Consider the following 12,629-nt stretch of genomic DNA (forward strand, 5'->3'; position numbering starts at 1 on the left):
TGGTCTTTCCCAACGGTTTATTAGCATGTGGAAAACTTCTGGATGAAGTCCCCACTCTCCCGGGTGAAGATCGTGTCTGCTGAGGAAGTCTGCTTCCCAGTTGTCCACTCCCGGGATGAACACTGCTGACAGTGCTATCACGTGATTCTCCGCCCAGCGAAGGATCCTGGCAGCTTCTGCCATTGCACTCCTGCTTCTTGTGCCGCCCTGTCTGTTTACATGGGCAACTGCCGTGATGTTGTCCGACTGGATCAACACCGGTCTTCCTTGAAGCAGAGGTTCCGCCTGGCTTAGAGCATTGTAGATTGCTCTTAGTTCCAGAATGTTTATGTGAAGAGACTTTTCCAGGCTCGACCACACTCCCTGGAAGTTTCTTCCTTGTGTGACTGCTCCCCAGCCTCTCAGGCTGGCGTCCGTGGTCACCAGGATCCAATCCTGTATGCCGAATCTGCGGCCCTCCAATAGATGAGCCCTCTGCAACCACCACAGAAGAGATACCCTTGTCCTTGGAGACAGGGTTATCCGCAGGTGCATCTGAAGATGCGTGCATTGATGTACAGACACCTTTCCTGGTTTTAGGAGATTCCTGACCAGGTCGGATAACTCCTTGGCTTTTTCCTCGGGAAGAAAAACCTTTTTCTGAACCGTGTCCAGAATCATCCCTAGGAACAGCAGACGAGTTGTCGGCATTAATTTGGATTTTGGAATATTCAGAATCCATCCGTGCTGCTTTAGCACCTCTTGAGATATTGCTAATCCCATCTCTAGCTGTTCTCTGGACCTTGCCCTTATTAGGAGATCGTCCAAGTATGGGATAATTAATACGCCTTTTCTTCGAAGAAGAATCATCATCTCGGCCATTACCTTTGTAAAGACCCGAGGTGCCGTGGACAAACCAAACGGCAGCGTCTGAAACTGATAGTGACAGTTTTGTACAACGAACCTGAGGTACCCCTGGTGTGAGGGGTAAATTGGAACGTGGAGATACGCATCCTTGATGTCCAAGGATACCATAAAGTCCCCTTCTTCCAGGTTCGCTATCACTGCTCTGAGTGACTCCATCTTGAACTTGAACTTCTTTATGTACAGGTTCAAGGACTTCAGATTTAGAATAGGCCTTACCGAGCCATCCGGCTTCGGTACCACAAATAGAGTGGAATAATACCCCTTCCCTTGTTGTAGAAGAGGTACCTTGACTATCACCTGCTGAGAGTACAGCTTGTGAATGGCTTCCAAAACCGTCTCCCTTTCGGAAGGGGACGTTGGTAAAGCAGACTTCAGGAAACGGCGAGGTGGATCTGTCTCTAATTCCAACCTGTACCCCTGAGATATTATCTGCAGGATCCAGGGATCTACCTGCGAGTGAGCCCACTGCGCGCTGTAATTTTTGAGACGACCTCCCACCGTCCCCGAGTCCGCTTGAGAAGCCCCAGCGTCATGCTGAGGCTTTTGTAGAAGCCGGGGAGGGCTTCTGTTCCTGGGAAGGAGCTGCCTGTTGCTGTTTCTTCCCTCGACCTCTGCCTCGTGGCAGATATGAATAGCCCTTTGCTCTCTTATTTTTAAAGGAACGAAAGGGCTGCGGTTGAAAAGTCGGTGCCTTTTTCTGTTGGGGAGTGATTTGAGGTAGAAAGGTGGATTTCCCGGCTGTAGCCGTGGCCACCAAATCTGATAGACCGACTCCAAATAACTCCTCCCCTTTATACGGCAAAACTTCCATATGCCGTTTTGAATCCGCATCGCCTGTCCACTGTCGCGTCCATAAAGCTCTTCTGGCCGAAATGGACATAGCACTTACCCGTGATGCCAGTGTGCAGATATCCCTCTGTGCATCACGCATATAAAGAAATGCATCCTTTATTTGTTCTAACGACAGTAAAATATTGTCCCTGTCCAGGGTATCAATATTTTCAATCAGGGACTCTGACCAAACTACCCCAGCACTGCACATCCAGGCAGTCGCTATAGCTGGTCGTAGTATAACACCTGCATGTGTGTATATACTTTTTTGGATATTTTCCATCCTCCTATCTGATGGATCTTTAAGTGCGGCCGTCTCAGGAGAAGGTAACGCCACTTGTTTTGATAAGCGTGTTAGCGCCTTGTCCACCCTAGGAGGTGTTTCCCATCGCTCCCTAACCTCTGGCGGGAAAGGGTATAATGCCAATAATTTCTTTGAAATTATCAGCTTTTTATCAGGGGCAACCCACGCTTCATCACACACGTCATTTAATTCTTCTGATTCAGGAAAAACTATAGGTAGTTTTTTCACACCCCACATAATACCCTGTTTAGTGGTACCTGTAGTATCAGCTAAATGTAACGCCTCCTTCATTGCCAAAATCATATAACGTGTGGCCCTACTGGAAAATACGGTTGATTCGTCACCGTCACCACTGGAATCAGTGCCTGTGTCTGGGTCTGTGTCGACCGACTGAGGCAAAGGGCGTTTTACAGCCCCTGACGGTGTTTGAGGCGCCTGGACAGGCACTAATTGATTGTCCGGCCGCCTCATGTCGTCAAACGACTGCTTTAGCGTGTTGACACTATCCCGTAATTCCATAAATAAAGGCATCCATTCTGGTGTCGACCCCCTAGGAGGTGACATCCCCATATTTGGCAATTGCTCCGCCTCCACACCAATATCGTCCTCATACATGTCGACACACACGTACCGACACACAGCAGACACACAGGGAATGCTCTAAACGAAGACAGGACCCACTAGCCCTTTGGGGAGACAGAGGGAGAGTCTGCCAGCACACACCAAAAAACGCTATATATGACAGGGATAGCCTTATAATAAGTGCTCCCTTATAGCTGCTTTATATATATCAAGATATTGCCATTAAATTTGCCCCCCCCTCTCTGTTTTACCCTGTTTCTGTAGTGCAGTGCAGGGGAGAGACCTGGGAGCCGTCCTGACCAGCGGAGCTGTGAGAGGAAATGGCGCCGTGTGCTGAGGAGATAGGCCCCGCCCCTTTTTCGGCGGGCTCGTCTCCCGCTATTTTGTGAATACAGGCAGGGGTTAAATATCTCCATATAGCCTCTGGGGGCTATATGTGAGGTATTTTTAGCCTTTATATAGGTTTACATTTGCCTCCCAGGGCGCCCCCCCCCCAGCGCCCTGCACCCTCAGTGACTGCGTGTGAAGTGTGCTGAGAGGAAAATGGCGCACAGCTGCAGTGCTGTGCGCTACCTTTAGAAGACTGCAGGAGTCTTCAGCCGCCGATTCTGGACCTCTTCTTACTTCAGCATCTGCAAGGGGGCCGGCGGCGCGGCTCCGGTGACCATCCAGGCTGTACCTGTGATCGTCCCTCTGGAGCTGATGTCCAGTAGCCAAGAAGCCAATCCATCCTGCACGCAGGTGAGTTCACTTCTTCTCCCCTCTGTCCCTCGTTGCAGTGATCCTGTTGCCAGCAGGAATCACTGTAAAATAAAAAACCTAAGCTAAACTTTCTCTAAGCAGCTCTTTATGAGAGCCACCTAGAATTGCACCCTTCTCGGCCGGGCACAAAAATCTAACTGGAGTCTGGAGGAGGGTCATAGGGGGAGGAGCCAGTGCACACCACCTGATCTGGAAAAGCTTTACTTTTTGTGCCCTGTCTCCTGCGGAGCCGCTATCCCCCATGGTCCTTTCAGGAACCCCAGCATCCACTAGGACGATAGAGAAAACATCCATGGTATCACAAGTGATCATTGTTAGTCTGGTTCTTTGTACGCATTAATGGTCTAGTACCATGCTGAGCAGCTGCACATTGTTTGCAGTTAAAATGAAAAAATGAGGATGGGGATGTCTGACATTACATGTTACTATGCTAATACTGGAAGCACAGGTATGAGAACAGTGTAAAGTACAGTGGAAGCTGCTTGTTAGAACACAGGAAACATTATAAATTCTTCATCCGTGGATTATAAATTAGCATTACTTGTCTCTGGAGAATGCGGATCCATTTTCTGGGTTGTAATTAGCAGCTTTCACTGCCATACTTCTATCATAAGCGGAGTATCTGATTATAGAAGTATATAGAGGGTAATGAAAAAGCTGAATGAACACGCGTAGGGGGGAAATTCCATTAGTTATCAAGTGAATTAGCTTGACACTGCCACACTTTACAGTGGCGGGGATCTCGCTCAAAAGAGCTCCCTACCCCATAGGCCAGTGGCAAAGGAGGCGAATCAGGATGCCGTTGGCTGCGTTTAAACAATGTGCCAATAGCATTTTGCCCATAACTGAAGTCCCCCCCATAGTGACCATCTCTTCTTCGGTCATGTGATTGCTGTACCACTGCAAAACTCAACCTTTCATTAAGGCAATGCAACTCCTTTAACAAATACTATACAGAAGACAACTTTAAACATACCATTCTGGCTTTATGTCTGTGCATGTGCGGATATAGTTCTTTGTTGTGAGTACAAATTCGTTATACAGGACCCACTCTGGCTTGTGATCAAGAACCGTTGAGGGGTGTAACTGCACGACTTGGTTGTCTTTCACGGTTAGGTAATGGCCAGTCCGTTCCAAATGTGCCACCTTATGAAAGAAGCAGATTAATCCAACTTTCAGAATTAAAATAATACCTCCGACAAAGCTTCTCAATAAAAGATACACACAGATAGTAAACAGTTTATGTACACTTCATTGCTCAAGGGCATAGACAAATCTTTCTACAGTCAATAGTCATAAGACTTATACAGCTGCGGAGAGGTTGACAGTGAACGTGGTAAATTAAAACTGTAATGCCACAGCACACTACGGCGATCGCTAAACCACAAACCCATTGAGTACACAGCAATCCATTTTTAATCATGCCAATAGGAGACTAAAATCTGTGGATATATTTACCTGTGAGGTTTACAAAAACACATTACTGGGAAGAAGCAATGATTACAGCAAGTTATATTAAAATACACTTGTCCGACCCAGAGTTACAGCTGCTCAAAATGCATAAGGTGGTTTAACTTTATGCAAATGAGACTGCTACAGCACTGTATCCTTAACTCCTTGCTGCAATGATGCTTATAAACTGCATCTGTCTCATGGTGCAGTCAGGCTTTCCCCTACATATATATCCCACCATCCCTGGACTGCAATTGTCTATGGCATATACGTAATGGAGTCGGGTTTGATTCCTGGTTCCCATACTGATGTAAACTCGAGTAAAATGTAAATGCTGCAATCTGCAGAAGCACTTTGGCATTTGGTGTGGCTGCTCTGGGCATTTCTGCCCCATAGGTAGGGTAAGCACGGCATTGCAGTGTATAATGTGACGCATCTGTCTCCTTTATAGGAATGTAGTACTTTCCAAGCACATTTATCATATCAGCCTTCGGAGACACTTGTAAAGAACCAAAAGCTTTCGTCACTCAAGAAATGTGTTTTGGGCAGGGTGCTGACCACTGCAGAGGGCACAACTCAATTTTACATGGAAACATTTTATACACAATTAATCGTTACAGCCTTGTGGCGTATTATGGATTGTGAGCACTAATGAGTTGCATAGGATTATATGGAATATTTAAACCTTTAATATTTAACCCGCCCAAATGCCCCTTCAGTGTCCCACCTAGTCTCCCCCAATATGCCAGACTACCCACAAAGTACTGGACAGTCCTGTATGCATCACCCTAGCAGAGGGGGAGAGAAACCACTGGATGGCAGAGAGGATTGTAGAGTGCAGGCACAGGGAAGCAGCTGTGCGACCAGCAGGGTTATGCAGGGGCACAGTGTCTCTGCGTCAGTCAGCACCTACTTACAGCAGACCGCCAGCTGTCTCTGCCAAGTGTCAGGGGACGTGGCCTGGATACTAGTCTGGTGTCTGGGCCTGCCTGGAAGCAGGTAGCCTCTGTACTCTACATTAGATGAGTAACCAAATCAGCAGTGATTAAGCAATCATCATGGTCCTCCCTAATAGGGTAGGGGGCATTTCTCCAGTCACATAACGGGCAGGGAGTGGCAGCACTACAGTAGAGAATGACCACACGCAGCACATACTTTACCAAAATCCCAATATGAAGCTGCACCTCTGACAAACTCGCCTGACAATTTAACACATCCTTTGAAAAAAATGATTTGCAAGAAGGACTCATTATAATAGACAATTATAGGCTAACTATTTAGGTTAGCACGTTAACAGATTAACCACATAGTGTAGACATGTTCCTGTCACTGGGCTAAATAACTATCTGGAACTGACCTACATGTATAATCCCCAGGAGTCTACAGGTAGGTGGTAACAAACAGATAACTTTCTGTGCATGTGACATTTCTCTAAATGAAAGGCGACATACTTGACAGTGTGCCTTATGCTACATAAATTGCTCTAATGCCAGAAGCAAACCCTGAACACTTGTCAACAGGCACATCAGGAGTTAATGCGCTCATATCACAGATCAGTAGGGAGGCCGAGATCCATTTATGTGGAGTTAATTGCTTGTACGTTCTCATGTCCCTCTAGTTCTCACATATGAATTCCTAAAAGACCTTGTTATATGATTTTAGTGACTCTCATAATCGTTTATGCAATTTATTTCCCATCTGAACTTAACCTCAAAGGCAGGAATTCAAAGATCTTTTTTACATATGCTGGAACGTACCTGCATAAAATAGCCGGTAACCAAAGCTTTTCTAATATTAATGTAATAATCCCGGCTTGTGAAGTCTGTGCTTCTACGCGGTAAGTTAAATCTGTCCATGATTCGTGACAGCTGCTGCCGTACATTGTCTGCAGACATCAGGGACCTGTAGTTAATGAAGTTGTCATAACACCACTGATTCGACTCATGATCTGGTGGAAGAAGAAGATTCAGACATCTCGATCAGAGAAGAAACACAACAGAAACAGTGTACACCAAGCAACAATTTTCCAGCTTCCATATTGGGTGGGAAACCAATGAGTCACATTTGCATAAAGCGATTATATGTGCCCGTGTTCATTTCCAGAAAGCAAGCACAGAGGGCCCAGGGAGTTGGTCTAGTTTCCCCTTCTAGTGTGTTTCTATAAAGCAGACCTGCATGAACCTGGAGTGATGTGAGCACCAGTGTGTAAATAAGATCAATCATCCTGCAACCTAGTCAAGAAATAACAGACACTTCATTAACTAAGGGCCGCAGGGGTTTCGCCCAATTGTAATGTTTTGGAGAAGTGTCTGTTTGACAGGAAATACATTTCCTACATTTAGTCTATTAAAGCGAATGGCACTTTTCTCTCTTTAGGGACAGAAAAGACTAATTTGTTGGCAAATTTGAATAAATATCTTTACACTATGGGCTATTTATAGAGAGAAGTGTGCAGAAAAGTAGTAACACACAGTTTTCTGTGATTCTACTTCTACAGAAGGGAAACTCCAGAAATGAACCCCTCTATACGTAGTGGGCCAATACTCCTAATTCTAGGGAGACCAAATGCGTGACAGGCTTATTGTGCCCAGTGTAACTACAAATGGCTGCACGGCTTTCATAAGTACAAAATCTTAGGCATAGGTGGTGAGCAGGTAAGTTTGGGATCACAAACATTTGACAAGGCATTCACATGTTATTTGCATGTCAAATGAGTCCGTATTGGGGAACGGATGTTTGCGGGGAGCTGTAAAAGGACACAGGATGAAAACCGGGATAGGTTTAATTTTTTTAAATCTTTTCAAGGGGTTTTATAGCCCTCCCCCAACCTGCAGCCTTGCAATCAGTGCTCTATTAACTCAAAGCCACAGGGGATAGCTGGACTGGCTGATACTAGGCTGAAGGACTTCACAATGACATCACCAGGTTTCAATGCAGAGTCCCAATTCCCCAGGGTTACACTGTGCCAAGCTAAGTGTGCTGGCCTGCCCCAGGACCTGCTTCCAGGTGGGACCCCAATTCAGCACAAAAAGCAGCAGTGTCTTAGGCAGTAAATACAATTCCATTATGACCAAACACATCAATGGACCTTCAGCTTAAATGTGCCTCTTACAACTTTTACTTAGAGCATCACTTTATCTTTCTAGCTATGTACTATGCCTTTTATCCGGTCGGGTTTGTGTCACACTGGGTTATTATACGGTTAAGTGCTGAATTAACTTGTATACAGAACACCACTCAGTATCACTTCACAAAAACAATCCAATATAATAAAAATGTTTATTGTAAAAAAGAAGTTGCTGGAGAGGACAAACAGTCTCATGGAGGTGACAAACTACTTTAGGATTCAAGCCAAATACTTATGGGACAAATCTATAGGATACATTTTTTTTTTTTTCCCCCCATGAACATTTTATAACTACATTTTAATTTTATACAGAAATGTATCCAAGGTGTAGTTTGTTAGCCAGGAGTTACACATAACTGACCACCCTATTTATGGATAGTAGGGACAATGTCTTGCAGAGACTGACAAGTTTTAGCGACATTTCAATGAAATAAACCCAGAGAGTCAATAAGGTGGTATTCAAATGATATCACGCCCAATCTCCTTTCTAAAGTTATCCCGTTATCGCACACACTGCGCCCATAGTAAACAGGTTTAGTTGCGTAAAGGGTTGGGCGCCCTCACTACCTCAAGGGTAGCGAGCTGAAATGATTATACCATGCCCATCAGCAGAACGGGTGTGGAAGGGAGTGAAAAGAGTTGAATACCGCCCAATGTGTCACTGCACTGTTTAGGCAAACAACCTAAATGTGTTGATACCAGCAAGACTGACCGGTATTAATGAAACTTATGGTAGATTGGGAAAAGGAATTCTTAATAAGACTTTTCTCTCTCTTACATGACTAATGTCTTACTTTGGACAGCTAATCTGCCGGAATTCTACAAGACTCCATGGACACTAGTAAACTAAATTCTTTCAGAGACAAGTACTACTCACTTTGTTTGAAAGCGTGGTACACGTTCAGCAGCGTCAGATGATCGCCATCTATGTGGGCAAACCTCATCTTGGACTCATCTGCAGCTTTCTTGACTTCCGTGGGTCGAATAAAACACTGTGGGACTAAACAAGGTTGGTATGGGCCCAACACAAATGCCCATATCGATGAGTCAAGCATTCACTGACAGAGGAACAAGGCCTAGCTAGGTCAGTTCACAGAGCATAGGGCAGGGCAGGATGGACCTCCAACTGCATCTTGGGCTGTATGCTACCTTTCTTTGGTACATCAACACCTAACCACATCTGTAAGACAAGAGGGTTTCAAAACTACAAAGCACCTGATTATATTCGCTAGAACTTATTACTGTGGGCATAGACATGACAGCCACCAAGGAGGCGTGTTCATATGTTAAAAGTCAAAAGGTCTGATAGTAGGATCTAGAATGGCTGCCTTCTCGAGAACAGTATCTAGGGCTATAGAATAGAGAACTCTGGAACTAGAACGCTTTGTGTTTTCTTTAGAATGCAGTCTTGCTGCCACTAAGGGCTATACAGTACTTTCCAATCAGCACAATAAACACACTCTCTGTATGCTGTAGAGGTGGCAGCAGGCAGCGGATCGTCAGATTAAGAGGGAAAAAATATATATATACACACACCCCCTATACATTCTCAGTATAACAAAATATTATAAACTATGATATCCAGTCGAAACTGACTCAAATAACACACACACACACATATATATATATATATATATATATATACACACATATACATATACACACACACACACATATCGATTACCCAAGTAGTCAGCGAAATAAACAATTTTACAAACTACCCTATAAGAGCGTAGCAAAGAGCAAAGGGATTGCAGGTTGGCCTATGGTATATTTGCTATGAATCACATTACTTACTCGTGATTATTTAAGCCAAACAAAATCTGTTCAGCTGACTGGTCTCGGGATCAGCAGTAGCATGGATTACTTTAGGGAAGTATAATACAGTTTGAGCTGACCCTTTGTATACGTGATACAATGTGATCGCTATTGTGGTGCTGGAGTCGCTTACACACATACTAGCCTACTGCCACCTCCACAGAGAACCCATCAGTATAAGTAGACTCTGCCCTGCCCATCTGCTCTGAGTCTGATTCATCTGAAAGACACCTCAAAAAAAAAAGGTCTTATTATTGAGCATATATTTCTAAGTAAAATGTTCACATACTGCAGCATAAAAAAGAATGTTCTTAGTTTTAGTAAAATGAAAGCATTAACTGCTAATAATGAACTTCTTCCGGAAAAGGAAAACACAGGTTTAATATAGTTATCTGCCACTAAGCAAGCACACACACTATGTTGGAATATACAGGTGGCAAGGGATGACACCAGAAACCAAAGCGACGATTGCCCAACACTGACATGAGCTAGAATATGTCCTATACTACTGAGAATGTGAAGCCTTTGAAGCTATGCAAATCCCCGCTTTCTCCAACACGTTCATACATGGAAGGGGTTGCAGTTAATACACTGGATGTCAGGATCCTAGCGGTCAGGAGATCGATGTCGGAAGCCCGACACCCGCCGAAATGCGGACAGATGGAATCCCAACCAAAGCCCCGCGTTCTGGGTGGTGGTCCACGTCACCACTCGTGGGGGAATATATTAGTGTGGCGAGCCAGGCCGAAGCATGGCGAGCGCAGCTGCTATCCCGAAGCTGTGATCCCAACTATCGGTATTACATACAGAACCCTGAACAGGGCTGAGGAAGGAGTAATCCTTTGTAATATATAGAACGGTTTGATCTTCCTTTATAAGATGTTGTGTTTACTGGTGAATTACAGTAAAGATCAACAAACTCTACAAGAGCTTCATCCGTACAACCATCGGACCTCAGGTGGGACAGACATGTACACAAGCCCCACCCGTTTTGTAGGTGTCACTGTTAGTAGTTTTATATAACGGTTTATCATTTAAACTTTGTTTACGGGAGCCATCTTTCTACCAAAACAAATTGATACACTAATTACCCAACCCCCGTCTGCCTGCACCACAAACAGCAACTTTAACATCTGCAATACTGATACATGAAATGAATGTACAACCTCAGTAGCTGATGCTCATTGCCATATTGCGTGCTGTGTACTGTTACTTTGTATTGTCTCGCTGGAATACATACGTTTTAACGGCAGCTGGGATCCCGGCTGTTATGATCCAGACAGCTGGATCCTGGCCACCAGCGGGCGAGCGATAGAAAGACCCTTGCGGGCATGGAGGCTAGCTGTGCTGGCCACATGTTATATTCTCCCTCTATGGGTGTCGTGGACACCCACAGAGGGAAAATAGCCTGTGGCACCGATATTCCAGCGTCGGCATTTCACCGCCTGTCGGGATTCCGGCGTAGACATTGTGACCGCCGGGATCCCAACAGGCGGTCTCGTGATTGCCTCCCGGCTCACTGCCTCGCTGATTTTAAAGAGTGTTGGGGCAAATAAGCATTCCGTTTATACGTGCCCTGCTATTACCTGACAACATAGCGGTAATGGATAGGATCTCATTAGAACAGTTGTAATCACAACTGGCTATAACCATCTTGGCAAGCTGAGGATCCAGCGGAAATTCTGCCATCATGGATCCCAGTTCAGTCAGGTCACCATCATCATTTAAGGCAGCAAGGTAATTCAACAGCTCCAGAGCTCGCATTAAAGTTTCAGGGGCTGTGGGAAGAAAAGAAAAAAAAAAACACACAACATCCAATATAATTATTCATTCTTTGCTCAATAACAAAATAGCAAAAATGATCAGCGATATCGGTACCATTGGTCTCACAGAAAAAGCCAATTAGGCTGCATCGACTTATCTAAGCTAAAACACATCATTATTACAAAGCTGAAGTTATTTTATGCCTGTTTGGTTCATTACCTTTTACCTGCATAATAATAGCATTACTACTGCATCACAGCAGATTCGGAAATGGTTACATATCTTCTATTTAAGAGCAACATTTTTACTTGAACAGATGGTTGTGCCCCTGCTTGAAGCAGTCAACTGTTCCTGTCAGTACAGGTTGAGTATCCCTTATCCAAAATGCTTGGGACCAGAAGTATTTTGGATATGGGATTTTTCCGTAGTTTGGAATAATTGCATACCATAATGAGATATCATGGTGATGGGACCTAAATCTAAGCACAGAATGCATTTATGTTACATATACACCTTATACACACAGCCTGAAGGTAATTTTAGCCAATATTTTTTATAACTTTGTGCATTAAACAAAGTGTCTACATTCACACAATTCATTTATGTTCCATATACACCTTATACACACAGCCTAAAGGTCATTTAATACAATATTTTTAATAACTGTGTATTAAACATAGTTTGTGTACATTGAGCCATCAAAAAACAAAGTTTTCACTATCTCACTCAAAAAAGTCCGTATTTTGGAATATTTGGATATGGGATACTCAACCTGTATTTCAATTCACAACTCAAACAGAACTTTAATAGATGTGCTTGATTTACATGGCTAACGGCAAACTACTTAATTACAAGCAACTTAAGAACGATGTGCTCCCATCAGACTGTGCGCTGCTCCACAGCCAGGTGAGAGAATGCAACAGCGAATGTCACATGACAAAAGATCATAGAATAAATGACATAAGGAACCTACTGTAAACAAGCCCAAACGGTGGCTGTTCTGAGAACACATTCTTATTTCATAGTACAGTGGCTCTCTGCCCAAAGAGATCACTTTGTAATTCATATACCATCACTCCACAA

The 12,629-nt window shown here is 44.2% G+C and overlaps 1 protein-coding gene across 2 annotated transcripts in view; it reads right to left on the bottom strand.

Moving 5' to 3' along the window:
- Positions 1–12,629, bottom strand: part of DHX15 (DEAH-box helicase 15) — a 114,976-nt gene that overhangs the window by 5,718 nt on the left and 96,629 nt on the right. For both annotated transcript variants that reach the window (XM_063921769.1, XM_063921779.1), the window contains exons 10-13: positions 11,369–11,560; positions 8,842–8,964; positions 6,595–6,785; positions 4,362–4,531 (exon numbers count right to left, since the gene is read on the bottom strand). In XM_063921769.1, the coding sequence (XP_063777839.1) occupies positions 4,362–4,531; positions 6,595–6,785; positions 8,842–8,964; positions 11,369–11,560 (676 nt within the window). The remainder of the gene's footprint in view (positions 1–4,361; positions 4,532–6,594; positions 6,786–8,841; positions 8,965–11,368; positions 11,561–12,629) is intronic.

The sequence above is a fragment of the Pseudophryne corroboree genome, chromosome 1 (genome assembly GCF_028390025.1).
Source record: "Pseudophryne corroboree isolate aPseCor3 chromosome 1, aPseCor3.hap2, whole genome shotgun sequence".
NCBI lineage: Eukaryota > Metazoa > Chordata > Amphibia > Anura > Myobatrachidae > Pseudophryne > Pseudophryne corroboree.